Below are 20,745 nucleotides of genomic sequence, written 5' to 3' on the forward strand. Positions count from 1 at the left end.
GTGCTGAAAGCAGATTCCTTTCAGCAATTCCCACACAAAATCAGTCTTTAAATGCAAATCTGCACATTATATTCTAGTACAGAGATCAGATTATAAGAAAGCACTATAGCGAAGGTTTTACTTTTTTGGCACGTCACTAAGGAAAAGAAATGCCATGCGTGCATTGCATTTCACAGTTTGTACTATAATGACTACATTTCAGGGTGACATGACTTCCTTTCAATACAAAGCATTTTATAATGACAGGCATTAAAGCCTTATGACTACAAGACTCTTGATTTGATATGTCTGTGTATCGAACAATACTTTCAACAGACTGCACAAAGCTTAGCCAGAGTGCTAATGTTTAATTAGCCATGTTTAATTTTGTGTATTCTAATAGTGCCATTTTCACATCAAAATCAGAATGGGGAAAACTGTGATAACTAGAACCCAATGGTAACTAAAATTACCACTCATGTTCAGCAGAAAAAAATCTCAGAGTGCATCTCAAAGCTTCGAAACTTGAGGCAGATGGGATAGAACAATAGAAAAACACATCAGGTTCCACTCCTTCAGCCAGGAAAAGGAATCTGAAGCTACAGTGGACAGTAATACGATTTGAAAAATGTCACCTGCTCTTTATTACATCCTCATACATATACCCCAGGGAAACTGGACATGGTTAAAAGTAAAATAACAATAAGAATACTAATGAATGAAAAAAAAAAAATATATATATATATATATATATATAGATAGATAGATAGATAGATAGATAGATAGATATAGATATATAGATAAAATACTATCATTACAAGCAGGTCTAATGACAATGATTGTTAGAACAAAGACAAATTGAAGTTACATAAAATTTTCTTAATTTTTGATGGATTTCAAATCACACTGGTACAGCGCAAATCACATTGTAATACCTAATGTTGTCTTTACTTAAACAGTCAAGTAATCATGACTAAACATTACTTACAATGTTGCATTTTGGTCCCAAAAATCTAAGGTTGTCAGTGAAATCAAAATCATGTTTTATTAAAATATTGATGTGACTGGCCATGCAAGGTGCTCTGCCTGGTAACACGAGAAGTAACGCACTGATTGATAGATAATTGCAAAAGGCGGTCCTCTTCATCTCAGGGGCTCTTGTGAAACTGATGGCATCATGAATTCTGCTAATTTCCAGAATATTTCAGGAATCTAATCTATCAAAGCATGCGTACAACTACTTCTAAATTTGTGTGTAAGAACTGGAAGTATGCATAAGTAAATCGCTATTTACCACTTGTGCGTAAGCACAGCTACACTCAGTGGACTTTGTTAAATCCCACATATTCTAAATTGCTGTGTTCATGTATGGCCACACTCATTTGCCTAAAAAAACACCTAAATCACCATATATGGTAAACACAACTTCCCTTTTAAAATTCCAGTAGCCTGCTCATGGCACTGCTTGTTGTAGACAACAGGGAGCATGTCAAATAGGTCTAAGAAGATGAACTTAGGCAGGTCTAAGACAATGAAGTAGAGATTTGTTATGAGTGATTTTTCTAGGAAATATATATATATATATATATATATATATATATATATATATATATATATATATATATATATATATATATATATATATATATATATATATATAGGGGTCATATGATTTTAAAAGTTCATTATTTTGTTTATTGGGTGTAACAGAATAGGTTAACATGCTTTAATGTAAAATTAAACAACGCATTATCTTTCACATACTGTACATTATTGCAGTACCTCTATTCCCAGTCTGTCTCAAACACTCTGATTGAACAACTTTATATACTGAAGTGACAACATAAAATACAGTTTAAAAATATTTATTGATTAAAAATTTCTTAATTATAATGGCATTTTGCTGATATTTCAAATTGTGACCTAGACAATTGCAGAAGTAATATCTGGACTTCGACTGAGGTGTTTTAGGCAGGTCTGGAGCAGTGTTCTCTGTTAGATAGAATAAATCTCTTTGTGGGAGACAATGAGCTTTGTAACTTTGCAGATCTTATACATGCACAAACAGATACATTACACAATAAAGGAAAAGGAAAACATTAAAAAGCATCATATGACCCGTTTAAAACTTTTATGGATATATGTGTGCATTCTGTTATCACAACTGCATTTAGAAGCCCTGCAATGGCCTAAAAATTGCTCATTATCAAGAACTTGACCAATCACATCCTCGCATAGAAATGTGTGTATGAATGGATAACACAAAAACTATCTGTATGCATGGTTAATGAATATGATCCCAAGTTTCCTCTGCCAGAATTTTCAGGCTTGGCCATAGACAGAATTTTTAACAAGAGGAAGAATTTCAAGATTCAAGATTTTATTTGTCACATACACAATTGTATACAGTATACAACTTGCAGTGAAATGAAAACCTCACGTATTTCTCTTTAGACTGTGCATTAAATACTAAAAAAAAATAAAAAATCAGAAATTAATAAAAAAATAAGATAAGAAATATTAAACATATGTCCAGATATGTGAAAAAAACTGATGTACAAAATTAGTATGGAATGTGCAGAAATGTGCAGGAGTCTTATGGCCCGAGGGAAGAATCTCCTCCTGAGCCTCTCAGTTTTAGCCATCAGTCTCATTACCAATGAGCCAAACATACTTCCTAATTTAGCACCAAAATGGTTAAAGAAACACATAATCAATGCTTTGGAATGACCATCTCCATCTCTGAATTTGAACCCTGCTGAAAATGTTTGGTCCACCTCCCTGAATACTAACACCTCAGCTTGTTTCCTGACTTGTTTTCGAGACTGTATATTTACCTAACTCTCAGTGTTTCAGTTTGCGAAGCCTTGCACCTTTGCTTGCTCTTTGCTAATACTTTGATATTGCTTTGCATTATATAGCATGTTCACTCTTATTTGTTCTCTGCCTTTGTTATGAACTTTTTTGTTAGGAGTCTTATGCTACCTAGCCACATTATCACCTTATGCTACGTAGCCACATTATCATTTTATTGTACCTAGCATTTGGCATGTTGTTCTACCTTACTTGTAACTGTACCTGAAATGAAATAAGCCATGGGTCTTGATGTAATTTTGACATCACTGTCACGTTTCGTGACGTAAGGAAGATAGGACGGATGCAAACGCAGTATGAACAGTTTTATTTAAGAGAGGCACAGGCAGGTAAATCCAAACGTGATCCAAAACGTAATCCACAAACATGCAAAAGGTCAGACGATCGGCAAACAGGCATACACGGGGCTAGGCAGGAATCAAGGTCGTGGTCACGGAAAACAGGGTTGAGATACAAAACATGAAACATAAACAATGGCACGATAGTGGGAGCGGAGAAACCAGCGTGAACTAGACAAATGAATCTAAACATTGACTATGACTATGGTGACGGATCTGATCTAAACTAAACTTATCTCATCTATCTCTCATCTAAACTACTGTAATATTCCGCGCCGTGTGCTGGGAGGCGGGCAGTATATATACAAACCTAATCAGCCTCGTAATGGCTGACGGCTGAGAGCAATTCAGACACACGTGAAACCATAGCCAATGACAGAACAGGGAGGAGACATAACAGAAACATAACAAATGCACGTGTCGAAATGTCACGATTGTCAACAAGGGAAAAGCAGGTGCTCACGCACCTGCTCGTGCATGCGCGCTCACATGCTCCACAGCGCGCTGCTTAAAGGGGAACTCGTGACAATCATGTTGTGGTTGACTGTTTAAAGCTTTGTATGTTCTTTACAAGTAAGTCACGGTGCTTCCCGCAAGCTGCTTCCCGCTCAGGGTAAAAATATATTTTGCAGTTTATGTTACATTTCAGCAAAACAGAAAATAGCTGCAGACATAATCAGCATATTACACAAATTGGAGGCTACACAGGCACGTGTGTTCAAAACTTCTTTGGTTTAATCTTTGTGTCTCTTCCCTCCTGCATTTGGTGATAGTCATATCCCTGGGCCTTAAACAAAAGAGGCGTTTTACATTTGAACACACTCAGCAGTAAATTACCATGAAATATTATGGTACTTTTAACAGCCCTAGTTGACAGCATAGTGTTGTTTTTCATACCAGCAGATGCACACATGCTGCTGAGGAATGCTGGATCATTGACTGATAGTCAGAGAGAAAGTGAGAGACAGACAGAGTGGTAAAGACAGAAAGTGAGAGAGGGAGAAAACACAGCCTCAGTGATCTCCTTATTGACACTTCTGCACCCAGCAGCTGTTTAAAGATTCATGAGGCACGTAGGTGACCCTCATCTGCTGAGCAGCCACTAGAGCACATAAAACATGTCTAAGCGAAACATTAGCTTCCATTTTGCATGCTGTGAATGTGTCACATTGCACCTTAACTACACCAGTATCAATTACCAGAACTGCAACACAGCCACTTAGCATGAGATTTATTGCCCACGTGACAAGGCCTCTTACAAATCTCCAGAGTCCCTACTACATCACCGCTCTGATCCCTGGCCAACAAAGATATCCTAAGTGGGTAATAAATGGTTCAGTGATGTTCATTTATTCTTCATGAGACGGAAAATTATACAGATAAACTAGGTATCGCTATCAAAGTGCATTATTTGCATAATTTTGAATTCCTATTTTAAAGAAATATAAACTTTTTTGTCCCTTTCTTTTCCTGATATTCATTTTTTTCATAAGTCTAAGGATATTATGAAATGTCAAACACTAATGTCAAGCAAAAACATGACAGCAGGCAGATCAGCCTTACAATCATCTTCAGGACAGAAGAATGGTATATGGTTTAACAGTGTGAATAATTTCCAAAAGTTCCAAATTGTGATGATTTGGAATTTTCTAATTCCAAATCCAAATCTAATTCCAAATCCTTGCTAATTTTCAATCACAAATTGTATACACTGGAAAGCATCTGCATAATTATGCATTCATGTAGCAATTTCCTTTTACTGACGACTAAACATGGCGGCAGAACTCTGCAATAAGTGCTCACGTGTAACATACAGCACATAGTTAACACCGGGGAGTGAAGATCTGCGACAAACTGTGATTATCTTAATAAAACTGTATTGTTGATTACAGAATCGTTTCCACTCACAAACTGATTGGGAACTAATCTAATCAAATGAGTGGAGAGATGAATATTCAGCAGACTGATACGCACCAAGCACAATAACAGATGGTGTGCAGGATGATAGGAAATCAGTTCTCATTGCCTTGCACTAAATTAGCAGTCATGACACAGCTTCTACTGAATCATCCTGCAATATGAGAACTGTGCAATATGGAAGTGGAGAACATCTTTAGAAATAAATCTAAATCTAAATAAGATTCAAATTAAGTAGCATATTAAACACTATAACCAATTATAACAGAAGAAAAGTGTGGTAGTATCATGGCTCATAGTAAATTTTATTATCAATGCTTCCTTTTTTAGAACCAAAAAAAAAATCACTAGAACCAAAATGAATTCACTAGACCCCTAGTTGGAGGCTCACTAATTCTATAAGTCTCACTATAATTCTTGAAAACTAGCTACATGGTTATATCAGTCCATCTATCCATCCTTCCATCCATCTATCCATTTCATCCTCTCTACGCTGAGCTGAAGAGGCTCAGGAGCATATTCAGCCACAGATTCATCCAGCTACGTGCCTCAAAACGTCTGGGGGCTCTTTCGTGCCATCAGCCATCAGACTCCACAATGCAACAATATGCGAGTCCCCCTGGTATAGGCTCCAGACACCCCACAACCCTGCGTAGGATAAGCGGTACAGAAAATGGTTGGATGAATGTATGAGATAAGATAGGATGGATAAGATAAGATGTACCTTTACTGATCCCACGTAGGGGAAATTCAAACTGACACAGCAGTACAAGTAGGATGAATAACATCAAAGAGAGAAAATAATTTCCATAAATACTTATACAATAGAAATAATAGAAACAATAAAACAGATCTGTGTGTATGTGCATATGCTAGAGTTCTATTTGCACAGGTGCATGAGAGTGCTTACAGACCTCAACCATAGACTTTTTGAAAGGAAACATGGCCCCAACAAGAGAGTTGTCAAGTGAAACAATAGAAAGGATTATAAAACTCCTTCAAGAAGGAAATCCAACATGGAGTGTGGCAAAAAATGTTGATTGTTCCCAGTCAGCTGTGTCTAAAATTTGATGTAAGTATAAACAAAATGGGAAGGTTGTAAAAGGAAAATATATGGGTAGACCAAGGAAGATGTCAAAGCGTCGGGATAGAAAACTCAAAGCAGTATGCCTTGAAAATAGAAAATGCACAACAAAACAAATGAAAAACAAATGGGTGGAACCCGGAGTCAATTTTTGTGACAGAACTGTGAGAAATCGGCTAAATGAAATGGGATTTACATACAGAAAGGCACTAACACCTAAACAGAAGAAAACAAGGCTACAATGGGCTCAAGAGGAGCAATCATAGAGTGTGGATGACTGGAGGAAGTGATACTCAGTGATGAATCATGAATCTGCATTGGCCATAATGTATAAAGACTGCCTGAAGAAAAGAGTCAAATTTCCCCACTCATTTATGATATGGGGTTGCATGTCAGGTAAAGGACCAGGAGAGACCTCAACAGTCAATGCGCAGGCGTACATTGAAAATTTGGACAATTTTTTCATTCCATCGATAGAAAATAGGTTTGGTGATGATAAAGTAATTTTTCAGGAAGATAATGCATATTGCCACGGAGCAAAGAGTGTTAAAGCTTTTCTTCAGGAAAGGCATATCAACTCAATGGCATGGCCAGTAAACAGTCCTGATCTTAATCCGATTTAACATTTATGATGGAAATTTAAAAAACTGGTCAATGACAAGGCTCCACCCTGCAAAGCTGATCTGTCAACTGCTATTCGAGAAAGTTGGAACCAGATTGATGGAGAATATTGTTTTCCATTAGTGAAGTCCATGCCTCAAACAATTCAGGCCATCATAACAGCCAGATGAGGAGCAACAAAGTACTAATTGTGATTTTTTTTTTTGTTGCTGATTCCATCATTTTTTTCCTCAATATTGAGTGATTCCATAATTTTTTCCTCAACATTGAGTGACTCCATAACTTTTTCCTCTACTTGATCTGGAAAAACAATATGCCATTAATTAAATAATTTAATTTAATTTGTTTGAGATATGTTTCAGAAAGCCAGAATGTTCCGTTATTAAATTGTTTTGTGTCATATCTGTGATCTGTTTATTTGCTACTAAGGAAAAAAAGCCAGGTGAACATCCTCTAAGTGTGGTGATTCCATATTTTTTGCCAGGGGTTGTACATAACTGAAAGTGGACAAATCAGTAGCTTGGGTACCCAGCACATGCAGAGTCCACATCTGGGCTATTGAGTTTTTTATTCGTAGTTGCCCAGCGGACGAGGTTCAACAACTAGAAAAAGAACATAAATCCTACTTCCTATTGACTTTTGCTAAAGAGAACCTTTCATTATTGTGTATGTTTAAACATAATGCAATTCATGGTGGCACAAAACACTTTCTATTTCCACCCCCTGCTGGACTACACACATTTGGCGATGTGCAATTCACATCACATGAATCAGCATTCTATTAATTATGCATCTAACAAAACTGCACTGTTCGAAACACCAAAGGTCCTAGTCTGTGCAACCAATAATGTTAAAATATAATGAGCGCACACTGGGAAAAATAGCTCCTGGCCGACATGTTATAAGAAGGCTCTTCAGTAGCTTTAAACTGGCACCAGTCCCACTGCTCTGTGATCTACGGTGCCCAAGAAAGAGGTCGTGGATGTCGGTTATTTTAGCCGACTTTGTTGCTCTATTTCCAGTTAAAATGATATCTCAGGTACTTCTATAGCGCTCATCATGCTCCAGGTGATTTTCCATATGTCAGAGACTTTGTTTATTTAATCAGATATTTGGGATAATTTATCTATTTATTTATTTATTTTTAGGATACATTAAAAATGTAGTACATTTTGTTTATAATATTGAACCTCTGTTCACGGCAATTTTTGATATATTTAGTTTCATACAGACAAAATACAGACACAGTTTTGCATTATTTAGGATTCAGAAATAAAAAAAATATGTATTTTCAGTCATGATTTTTCTTTTCTTTTTCTTGAAATTTTGATCAAAATATTCTGAGAATCGAATTGATTTGAATTGTGAAGCCAGCATTGTGAATCGATTCGAATAATGACCAGAGCATACTGTTACAGCCCTATGTCACAGATGTCATAATTTGCATATTCATTGATTTATCATAATCATTTGCATATCAAATTTCAAAGTAGGGTATATGAATAAGTAAGATTTTCTGAAGACACTTGAATAGACATGTGAAAAGACAATGAAATAGAATAGAGTTTTATCAGAACAGAAAATAATAAACTATAATTTGAGTCATCTTTAATCATGGGACATTTACACATTCACAAAATACTAGACCTTCTGTCAAGAATGCAGACAAAAAGAAGCAGTGGTATTGAGGAGTCATGAAATAGATATGAAGGAAACGGTTATGGATGAAATAAATCTTTTTTTACTTAAATACATAAATATCACCATGAAGAACGTTTAAAACAAACAACAAAAAAGTGCAAGGGTGGGACAAACAATGGTGATCAACTTGCAACTCAGTCTGGCTACACACTGGTGGTGAGTCGACTCAACTCATATAAGCAGCAGGTGTAATGCGAGATATAATGAGTTCAGGATCATCACTAACATCTGCTCAAAAGGTCACGCTGTTTGTTGCTAGGCTCTTTTTTGAAACAAAGTCTAAAAAGTCAGCAAATCTATCCCCAAAAGTCTCTAATTTAGCAGCACTGTTTGATGGAAATAAAGATGTTAGCCAGAGAGAGTCAAATAATGTCTTTACTTCTGATTTGAGAAAACTGTAGCTCATAGACTAAATATTTGCCAATGACTTGTTGATGCTTTGTCTAGGTTGCAAACACAATGTGCTACATCAAAAACTGATCAGGAGAACTACGGAGGCTCAGGTGGTAGAGTGGGTTGTCTAATCGTAGGGTTGGCGGTTCGATTCCTGGCCCACATGACAGCACATGCCGAAGTGTCCTTGGGCAGGACACTGAAGCCCAAGTTGCTCCCAAAGGCAAGTTAGGGCCTTGCATGGCAGCTCTGCTACCATTGGTATGTGAGTGTGTGTGTGAATGGGTGAATGAGAACCAGTGTAAACCATTTAAGTGTAGACCAACTGTGGCTACACAGTCTTCCTCTCCCCGAGTTATATATGTGTTTGTGTTCCTTAGTCATAAGTTAACTCGCTCACTATATATACTGTACTGTAATTACATTACATTAGGCATTGGTTTTCAACATAGGTTTGGAGACAACCTTAGTACATGTGTACACACCAAATCCCTCATATGTAAAATACCTGGCACGATAAAACTGATTTACATTATTTGAGCAATAATTCCGGTTACTTTCCCAAAAGTCCAAATGAGCACATTATTTCTCCTGCATTCAATCCAATGAAAATGCTTGCTCTTTGAGATGTCAACTGTCATGCCTCCTTGTAACATGGCTGTCAGAAACAAATGCAAATACAAGCCTCAATTAGACTGCTCAAAAAACAAGCCTATCGCACAAGGGTCTCAGGAAATCAAATGTTTTGCCATGAACATTAAGCATACAGATGAGCATTCCCACTCCGTACAAAGCAGACCTTCGATAAACAAACAAGGTTTTGTCCTTTTTAAGCTTACAAGAACGGGTCCAATGTTATTTTCAGGCAAGTCGGCTGCCAAAATAAATCTGCAGTCTCTGTCCTTTCTTGCACATATTACTTTTAATTAAAAAAGTCATGGTGATATTTACCCTCTTTTCTCAATGTGAATGAGGAGAAATCAGCTGGGACTAGCTAATCCATCTATTTAATGTGCGATGAAAGCCTTCTGGCTGAAATCTTAGCTGCTTTGTTAATTATGATTATCATTTTAATCAGGACCATGCTGGGAAATAATGGGGGGAAATAAATAAATAAATAAAATCCACTAGTTAGAAGCTCAATAAACTACAGCTGAGTGGGTCATTTTATAGTGCCTTGATGTCACAGGCACACAGTTGAGTACAAAGGTATGTACTGTATACCCTTCCTTTGGTATGATGAAACCAACAAGATATTAAACACAAGTTAAAGTTTACAAATTCACTCATTCCTTTCATTCATCTTCAATAAACACCCTATCCTTTTGCATCCAGTGCACCAGGAAAACTGGTCCCAAAGTGGGAATACAGTCTGGATGGGAAACCAGTCCATCATGGAGCACCATACACACACATTCACACACTTATTCACACCAAGGGCAAATAACAGTAGCTGATAAACTTACTGGCATGTTTTTGGGAGATGGGAGAAAACCACAGATTCTGGAGGAAGTCCACATGGACACAGGAAGAACATGTGAAATGCATAGACAGTAACCCTAGCTCAGGATTTAATTGGGAACCCTGGTGCTGTGAGGTGGCGACACTGTGCTGCTGTGCTGCCCAGTTTTACAGATTTACAGATGTATCTTCATTATTGGAAATAACAATAACTGGCAAAAGTTCATAGTCCAATTTTAGTATGCAAACATATATGAATGCACCATAAGTGCAGATTTGTTTTCAACTTGTCCTTAGTGCTTTGTTTTGGATTTTTTCCCTAATTTCTTCCACTGTTTGTTGTTAGTGTGTTATAAGTCTTTCCCTGATTCCCACTAACTTTTAACTGAACTACTTTCAGAAAACTGCTGGAGAGTTTGAGCCTCTTAGTTAAATCTTATTTAAGAAACTGTGAACAGTTCAAAATGAGCATATGTTGACTGCTTTATATCATTAGACATCTTAATGAGGCATATTTAATTCAGTTAACCAGAACATGTCAACAAGAATGAACATAACTACTACTAATTTATATTTGTATATTTCTTTTTTTCTCTCCTAGGAAACAAGGGAGACACCAACTTTTGGATTCAGTTGTATGTTATATTAAGTACTTCCCATCATATTAAGTACTTAAACAAATATTCTAAGCAGTGTTTTAAGAATTATTTTATGATGAAAAACTGTAGTTGGAAACACATCCTAGGTGTTTGTCTTTTATATTTTATCTTTATAATTTTCATAATTTCCCAGAATATTATATTATTTATCTAAGGTATAATGTAGTCATGCTGTTATATGAAATATGCATACAAATAATGCACTTCACAGACACACCCCACATGCATTATTTTTGTATAACTGCATGGTCTGGAGTGTGTTAATCTGCATACTGCTTATACAACAATTACAATGTTTAACTGATTAATGAATTAATGAAAAGTTTTTTTTTTTGTAATTTAATTCAAAAAGTGGAACTTTCATATATTCTAGATTCATTACACAAAGTGAAATATTTCAAGCCTTTTTTTGTTGCTGTTTTAATTTTGATGATTACAACTTACAGCTCATGGAAATCAAAAATCCAGTTTCTGAAAATATTAGAATAAAGAACTTATAATGCAGACATGTCGACCTTCTGAAAAGTATGTTAATTTACTTGCTTGGGGCTCTTTAATATCATGGTCAGCAATCCAGTTACTAGTAGTTTTGGCACTGTGGGCAGTTGCAAAGTCCTGCTGGAAAAGGAAATCAGCATCTCCATGAAGCTAGTCAGCAGATGGAAGCAGGAAGTGTTCTAAATCTCCTGGTAGATGTTGCATTGACTCTCGACTTGAGAAAACACAGTGGATCAACACCAGCAGATGACATGGCACCAAATCATCACTGACTGTGGAAACTTCACACTGGACTTCAAGCAACTTGGATTCTGTGCCTCTCCACTCTTCCTCCAGACTCTGGGACCTTGATTCCCAAATGAAAAGCAAAATTTACTTTCATCTTCCCCATGATTGAGGCTGAGTGTACTGAACCAGACTGAGAGATTAAAGGCTCAGGAAACCTTTGCAGGTGTTTTGAGTTAATTATGTGATTAGAGCTCTTCTCAGGTCGACATTTCTGCATTATAAATTCTTTATTCTAATACTTTGACGTACTGGATTTTTGATTTCCATGAGCTGTAAGCCGTAATCATCAAGATTAAAACAAAAAAAAGGCTTGAAATATTTCACTTTATGTGTAATGAATCTAGAATATATGAAACTTCCACTTTTTTAATTAAATTACAGAAAAAATGAACTTTTCCACGATATCATTTTTATTTCTTTATATGAATTATTTGCACTTTAAATCATAGGATAAATACCGCAGATAATAAATGTATGAAAAAAGAATGTCCATAGTTCAGTGACTTTTTCATAAACATTACCCACTGCTGCTTCTCTAACAGATTCTCTGTTACATGGTTTTCACAGTCTTTCATAGATTTACCCTCACTGGTTTAATTAGTGAAGTGATGACGTAGCATGTTAAAAAAAAAACAACAATGACAAAACAGAATGTTTATAGATGACTGGACAGAGAGGTATGTGTTTATACTCTGCTTTAAAGTTTGAGACTGATGAATTGTTTATCCATGAATTTGTGGCTGTACTCAAAAGTGTTAAGGTGAAGTGCCAGTGCAAAAAACAAAAGACAACAAAAGAAAAACCAAAAGCATATCCACTTTAAACAGTCTTGTTTATAGTCACTAATTAATCATTAATTGTTAAGCATTAAAGCATAACTGCTGTCACCATTCAGTCATGTAAGATATTTTTGTAAGCAAGGATTCTTATCTAGCTTGACCTTCACAATTTTAGTTGAAATTTTACCACTGATATTGATTCTGATAAATGTAATCTAAAGTCACACACATATGTCTGTTCAATTGCATTGCACTACAATAACAATATTTTCTTTTTGGTTGTTCGCTATTGCTTATGTTTCTTGGCAGTGGTAAAGCAGTATTCCCAGTTTACCACACAGTGCCCTCCTAACTATACTCAATCCTTTCTCTGTGGAATCTGCTTTTGCCATTTGCGTTGGTACAAGTCTTGTCTGTTTGTGTTCTGTCTGATGTCTGCTCTGATTTGTGGATTGCTCTGAAAGGCAGTGGCATTCATATTGATGTTCATATGGGTTTATCTTCAAATGTCAAAGAGATTAGCTCCAGGCATCACTGTCCACGTCTTTCATCTCCTCCACTTAGTCCTATATACTGTAGGGGCAGACTTACACATTTCTCCTTTATCAGCACATGGCTCAGCACAACGCTCACCAGGATAACTCGATCAAATGGATGTTAATGCATGCTAAAGACAAAGTTGATTATAAGGAATGACTGCCTAAATAGAGTGAATTAATTCTCATAGTACTTTAATTAGGCACTAAACTAAAGCATAGCTACAGTTGTGGAACTGAGCTTTGCTTAACTCTGATTTTACACTCACAGTATTCCTTCTAATTCTAAAGACGTGTGACCAAAACATTGCTCTGTAAGCCACAGTGATCCTCTGTCCGATGGCAATTAAGTGCAATGCTGAACAGAAACGCCAGCTATATTGGTGTAAACACAACTGTTCAGCCCCATTGCCCAAGCTGGTAGTATGGGCTTTAAGACTTCTTACACAATAACATGCACTGAGCCTATTGTTCCTTGGCTCACATTAGCCATGCATACTTCATAAATCATAGACGAAATTTAATTAAAGCCATTCATCATGACCAAGTAATGTAATCAACATCCAGTGAAATGGAGCCATCACTTCCTTCAAACGGGTACGCCTTCCAAACCACCAAATCTCAATACATCACATTCAAAACTACTCACCGTTCAATAAAGCATCCATATATCACAGCCGAGCCACCGCAGGGGACTCAGCACCTGCACAGAGCCATGCATTTTTAAACACACAGCCTCAGTCACTCACAATGCTCAAGAAACAAACCTATGGGAAGGTGGTCGGACCCCTGGCAAGGCTTATAGAATTTCAAAATTTTCAAATGTTCTGAGTTCTGCTAATATGTATATATTCTGTATGGGCTTTATTCCAAGTAGGGTGCCTTAGCCTTAATGTCAATCACATAAATAATGCACGGCTTTTTTGGAACGAGACAATAAGACAAACTTTTATGTAAACAGTTACTTGAAAAAGGCATTTTACAGCATAGTTTTCACGTCTGGTGGTACATTACTCTTTGAATAAATGCACTGTTGAGTGTAGAATACCTGTGTGGCAGCAGCAGTCATCTCAATTCCTGGAGTGTGTGCTTCTTACCCACAACATATAGTAGGTGGGCAAGTGCCTAGATAAATATGCCTGCTGTTTAAAACATTCCAGGCCTTGTACTATTAGAATTTTTATCACCTTCCAGAGAAGATGTGGCTGAGTTTTTTTACTGTCTCTAATACATTTTGCAAAACATTATCCTCAGTGCAATAATCCAAACCCTGACATTCAATAGTTCTGGAAGGGAACAGTGACTCTATGTAATATTATACTGCATTGTAAATGGACAGAATCCATTGTTGAGCTAATATATAATTTTGAATGCTAATAATATTTAACTAAGGAGTAAAAGCTGGTAGATATGCTGGTGGTGTGATAAAGTTACTAGTATATAGTACTATAGTATAGTACTTTTGTCTTTCCTATAACAGCATGTCCTCTTATACCACAGAAATTTGCCAATGCTTACATTTAATATTTCGGATCGTCCGTGAAACCATTCAGTTCCTGGTATTACTTACATCATCATTCCTGCACTGTCTCTTGAAGTTAATAAAATGCAGCTTGTTATAGAAAAACCATCATAATTAATTATATCAACCGTCATTAGATTTTCCCACGGCAGAAAACTCTGACAAGTGCTGCCACTGGAGACCCCTTCCATAAATGATAAATAAACAGAAAACTGTGTCACATTTCAACAATTATAAGATTTTCCTTGGTAAATTAGAACATGCTTTTAATCTATTTATTATTAGTCTTAGATTATGTGTAGCATACATATCATACAATAGCATAAAATCTCGATGTGCTGTTACTATAGAAACAATAACATATTAGAATGAGTGTATCAATATAAACCTGTGATTTGCCTTTCTATACCTTTTGATCAATCATATTTGAGAACTCAATAATACTGTGGTATAATATTTGTATTGTAATACTCATTTGGATTAATAATGTTAAATTTTTCTACACAGTAGTCACAGTTTCTCTTTGGGATTTGTGACCTCTGAAGTTTTAATCAAAATGCTTTGTTTCAAATCATTTTACTTGAACACAAATTTTCTAATGTGACAGTATTGTAAATGTAATGAGTCACAGAAAGTATGCAACTAATCTAAAATATTTAAGTGATTGGCCTAAAACATGCACAAAACACAATTGCAATGTGGTATTGGCTACTATTATTACTGTGGTATTATTAAAGTGTGGAATATTGTTTAGGAATAGCCAAAGAATTAATGAGCTTCTAGCTCTGTGCAGGCCCATTAATATAATAAAACTATTCAGATGAGGACAAGGGAATAAAAAGTAAAAAGGAAGCAAAAAGCAAAGATTTACAAGATAGAGTGATGTTACTGTTATGACAAGCCAATTGGAAACTGGAGAAAATAAAATCTTTGAGAAGAAAACTATTAAGGCGTTAGTGATTTAGCACTTTTTTTCTACAGAGTGCATCCCAGTTGAAAATATACATGTTTCTGTGCAGGTGTGTTACATAGTAGAGTTTCTTTCCAACAAAAGTGAGCCATGTGCTTGCTCTGGTGTATCAAAGCACACGGTGTATCAACACACATCTCTGCCTCAACAGCAGGGGCCTAATGTAGGCTTTAGTAGTTTGATGTCACCCAATGGTACCATGACAGCAAACTGTAAGATTTTGAAATATGCTCTTTTCAGAAAGCGGCAAGTCACTTGCTGATGATTTTGTCACCAACAAAACAATACTGAGGGGTAAGAGAGGGGGGTTAAAATGGTGCCGTAGATACATGGAAAGAAAACAAAATACGGCAAAGTAAAAAAGTAAATCCGACGATATACAAAACATAAATATATTTAATAAAATAAGACTAAACATACTTGCTAGAGCAGCACTAAAGTACTTGCTAAATGATGCAATTTATGGCTCATGAGAACAATGCAGCCTGAATGTAAATTTTATTACAACCCTCCTTTGAGCTTTTTGTCACAGCAAAATAGGACGCCAAATGATTTCATTTTTAAAGCTAGTATTTGAGCCTACATTCTTTCAAAAATTCTCACAGCTCCAGAATCATCACAAACATGAGAGACTGCTTTTCTTTTGTTTGTTCTGCTTATTTATTTGCTGCATCAAAGTAGATGGCAAGCGTTAAAGAAGAAAGAGTACACCTACAAAGGCAAAATAAACAGGATCACCTTGAAAGTTCAATGGCTCACATTGATCAGCATATTAGTGTATACATGCAATGCACCTTGAAAGTTGTGGTCTGAAATTTAACTGTACTGCCTATACTAATAATATGCTATATTTCTGGTGGCTCCATGTTACCAAATACTAAATTCGTACTACTTTAGGGTCTTATCAGTACATTTTTCTTTTTAGCTTTTCTGTTATAGTGTATACTATATAGGTAAATACTGCACAATACAAAATGGCTGCCCTTCAGCTCAATAACAAGATGCTACACTACATTACCTCCCAGACCTCTTTCCTGCAGGTGCCAATTTTCCTGGGGAATGGAAACATTTACTATCTATTTGTTATAATATGAGATTGGCCAGCAGAGGTTGAACACACATAAAATTCTCCTTCGTCTGACATCAAATGTAATAATACCAACAGCTAAAGCGTCTAATAACCAATCTAGAAATGTCACTTACATTTTAATTGAATGGACCGCTCGTTTAGTGTGTAAAAATATGAAAACAGTACCCCAAAGGAAAATAGCATATAGTGCAGATTCATATTGAAGTATAACATCACTTCAACAAATCAGTGCCTATACCTCTGGTGCATTATAGTCTAGTAAATCTAGTATTAATCACTACTCTCCATACTGACACACTGCCAAATTTAGTTATTTCTTCAGAGACTGGAGAAACGACAACTAACATTTTAACAATGCTACAAAAATACCACAGCGAAAACATTGCCAAGTAGTTTGTTATATGGGCCATGCAGGATTTTTGTGATGGTTGTGGCCAAAAATACTCTATTTTGCTGCAGCTTTTTTCAAAATTTGTGATGCAATTTGCAGAGTTTTTTGTATTTTTTTTTTTGCTACCTGAATTGGCAAAATTACAATTGCACAAAACTGTTTTGCATGGTCTTTCACTGTGATGATCACAGTAAAAGAGACCTTTTAGCTGTACTCATGTACAGCCATCACAAACCATCGCAACCATCACAAAAAACTGTGCGAAATCCTGTATTGCCTGTATAACAAACTACTTGGAAATGTTTTCACTGTGGTGTATTTGTAGCATTGTTAACATGTTAGTTATTGTTTCTCCAGTCTCTGAAGAAATAACTAAATTTGGCAGTGTGTCAGTAAGGAGAGTAGTGCAGTGAAGAGAAAAGAGAAAGTTCCAGATGCAACTATGAATGGCCACTACCTCTGACAATTCATTGCCCTGTTTGCATGTTCTCCCCGTGCTGTGGGGGTTTCCTCCGGGTACTCCGGTTTCCTCCCCAGTCCAAAGACATGCATGGTAGGCTGATTGGCGTGTCTAAAGTGTCCATAGTGTATGAATGGGTGTGTGAGTGTGTGTGATTGTGTGCCCTGCGATGGACTGGCACCCTGTCCAGGGTGTACCCCGCCTCGTGCCCGATGCTCCCTGGGATAGGCTCCAGGTTCCCCGTGACCCTGAAAAAGGAGTAAGCGGTAGAAGATGGATGGATGGATGGATGGATGTCTATATTGATGACATCATGGAATATGAGTGAAAAGTGAAACCTGACCAAGGTGAGACAACTACATAGCAAAATGTTAAGTTTCTGTAGTGTGTATATAATGTGAAAGACTTTTCTGGTGTTTAAACAGAAGAGTTCTTATGAGTAAGACCTACAAGCCTAGTGTAGTACAGAAGGCACAATTTGTTGCAATAGAAATGTGGAAAAAAAAATAACACAGCAGCTCAACTGCTTATCCTGGCCATTATGCCTTTAACAGTACCTGAGGTACTGCCTACAAACCTGACAGTTCTACTAAAACTGTATATATTTTGCTATAAATCTCTCTTACTGTAGTCAACCTTAAGAATAAAAAAAAAATGTTCACAAAAAATATGGAGTTCAACTGGGCAGAAAAATAGCTCTTAAGCAAGCAAGAAAGTTTCCTTCGTATCATGGAGTGTGGTGCAACGTGCTTGGAGTGTTCCAGGCCTGTCATCCCACTTTCTTTTCCCCATTAGAGGAGAGCAGGCTGTTTTCCAGCTTCCTCTGCTAGCCCTAGTAGCCTGGCTGGTCCCAGAGGGCTGCTGGATGAGAGGCTAAGCCAGGTTCCCTCTAGCCATATGGCACAGGAAACACTCAGCCACCCTTCCCTCGAGGCAACACAATGAGGTAATTACATTCCATGGTGGCAGAACTTTAAAAAAAAAAAAAACATCACTGCAATGTCAACATTTTAAAAAATACACAGAGCCAGTACACACAAGTTATACAGAGTATAAAAATCTATGAGGAAAACACACAAGAACTGCTCTAAAGCTAAGAGGATATTAACACATAAGTGTAATGGAATGCTGTACCTGTTGGAGCTGCATAACATAAAGAACGGCTAAAATAATTTACATTTTAAGTATATTATGAAAGAGTTCTACCAGACTGCAAATACACTGTCTTGTGTTTGGAAATCTTGTATAAGCTGACCACTATATAATAATATAATGAGTATATCATTGGTCATAAACTGTACTATAAGAAATCTGGAGGAGCGCACTTAACCACTACTTCTAACATGTCAAGTTTGGCTAACAGGGTCTTTAGTGGCTTTATATTATAATTTAGCCTATGTACTTTAGCCTATATACTTTGCATGTTGTACTGCTATCCAAGGATAGAAATGTGAAAAAGCACATTTCAGATGGAACATATACTGTAAATATTTCAAATTGACACTTGGAATAAGGAAATTAAGGTCTGTTAGTTATATGGTTTAAAAAAAAAAAAAAAAAAAAACCCGAAAAAAACAATGGCTTTTTAAATTATTTGTTTACTACTTGAACACACCTCATCCCTTAAAATCTGCACAACATTCACATACACCCACACTTTGATCACATTACTTCAACAATTATCTCCATATATACAGAGGTGTAAACATTTGTCTCAGGGAGTTTTTCCTTCTGCCTTGCTCATTAGGGATACATTCATACATTTAAAATCTATGTCCTGAATTGATATATTTCTTTAAAGCTGCTTTGGCACCATTCCCATTGTTAAAAGCACTATATAAATAAAACTGAATTGAATTTAACATAAAAAAAAACCAGAGAAAATAATCCTATCAGGGTTGGTATGCCATGCAACAGTAGGAAAGCAGCTAGGCAAAAGTGTGACCACAGCATGACCGCTATTTAATAATCAGCAGCTCCTCCATTTTTATTGGCTAAAGAGACCACAGTTCAACTCGTTCTTTTCACAGTTTAACTTGTTTTCTATTGCCTCATAAGATCAGGGTGTGTGAATCACAGATCAGAGTTCATCTAGATAATGTCAGTGTGAAACAAAAGACTCATGTCCTTTCCCCTTCAGTGAATTGACTTTTCTACCAGGGGATTTTTATTTGATTTTGAAAAACAGAAAAGCATAATTTCAGGTGGCTCTAGTATTACGGGAGCAAGGGATAAAATATCATAAATGCTATGGCTAAACTGTAGATGTTGGCCCCTCTGAATTCAGTATGTCCACAGTATTTAAAATATAAAGACAACTAAAAAAGACCTATTGCACTTTTAGCAATACTACTTTTTATTTTCTCTGAAATATACATGACAATATTTAAGAAACCATCTGCCTTTATTACCACTAATCATAAACTTTCCTGACAACAACTGTGCGTTGGCAGTGATCCAGGTTAAAGGAGATGTAGAAAAGGCTTGTAAATGAGGAAACTGATAGGGTAAGGGCTTAATCCCATTTCCTATCAATACCTAATCCATGATAATGAGCTACTCAAAATTCCTGTGATAAATAATTCTGGCTTCCACTCAGGGGCATTATACATAAAACTAAGCTGACGTGATTAATCTAAATGATAATGGAATACCAGAGGAGGGAAGAGTTGGCCCACTGTGCCTGGAATATGGAATAAATTAACATTTGTGGAAAACTCCACCAACATAAAGTAATCAGCCATTGTTGTAAAGAAGATACTGATCAATCTATTGATGAATCTGATCATTCACACTAATGACACTAATCATTAATCACACTAATGACAAATAAGAAACCTTTTTATCAGCTTTTTTATAAAAACATTTTATCAGCTCTGAGATAGATTTCTGGCAGACTTGGCTTGTACATAGGGTACAATGTAAATTTATTCATGCAGTATGATTATGAGCTGGTATGGAAATGCTTTATGTCAGATGAATGACTTACATCTTTGCAGGGTTTCATCAGAGGCATCTGGACAGTCAGCTTCTCCATCACAGAGCCAGCTCTCAGACACACAGGTCACACGGTCATCACAAAGAAACTCGCCGACATCACACACAACCGCCTCTGATCAACATGAAAAGTTGGAGAGAACAGATGTTCTATGAGATGGAATGGATGGCTACAATAATTAAATGG

The 20,745-nt window shown here is 36.4% G+C and overlaps 1 protein-coding gene across 1 annotated transcript in view; it reads right to left on the reverse strand.

The window, feature by feature from the left end:
• lrp1bb (low density lipoprotein receptor-related protein 1Bb) overlaps nt 1-20,745 on the reverse strand; it is a 331,362-nt gene that overhangs the window by 219,396 nt on the left and 91,221 nt on the right. Inside the window, exon 2 of the mRNA XM_053626734.1 lies at nt 20,551-20,673. Within this exon, the coding sequence (XP_053482709.1) occupies nt 20,551-20,673 (123 nt within the window). The remainder of the gene's footprint in view (nt 1-20,550; nt 20,674-20,745) is intronic.

Source organism: Ictalurus furcatus, chromosome 6 (assembly GCF_023375685.1).
Source record: "Ictalurus furcatus strain D&B chromosome 6, Billie_1.0, whole genome shotgun sequence".
NCBI lineage: Eukaryota > Metazoa > Chordata > Actinopteri > Siluriformes > Ictaluridae > Ictalurus > Ictalurus furcatus.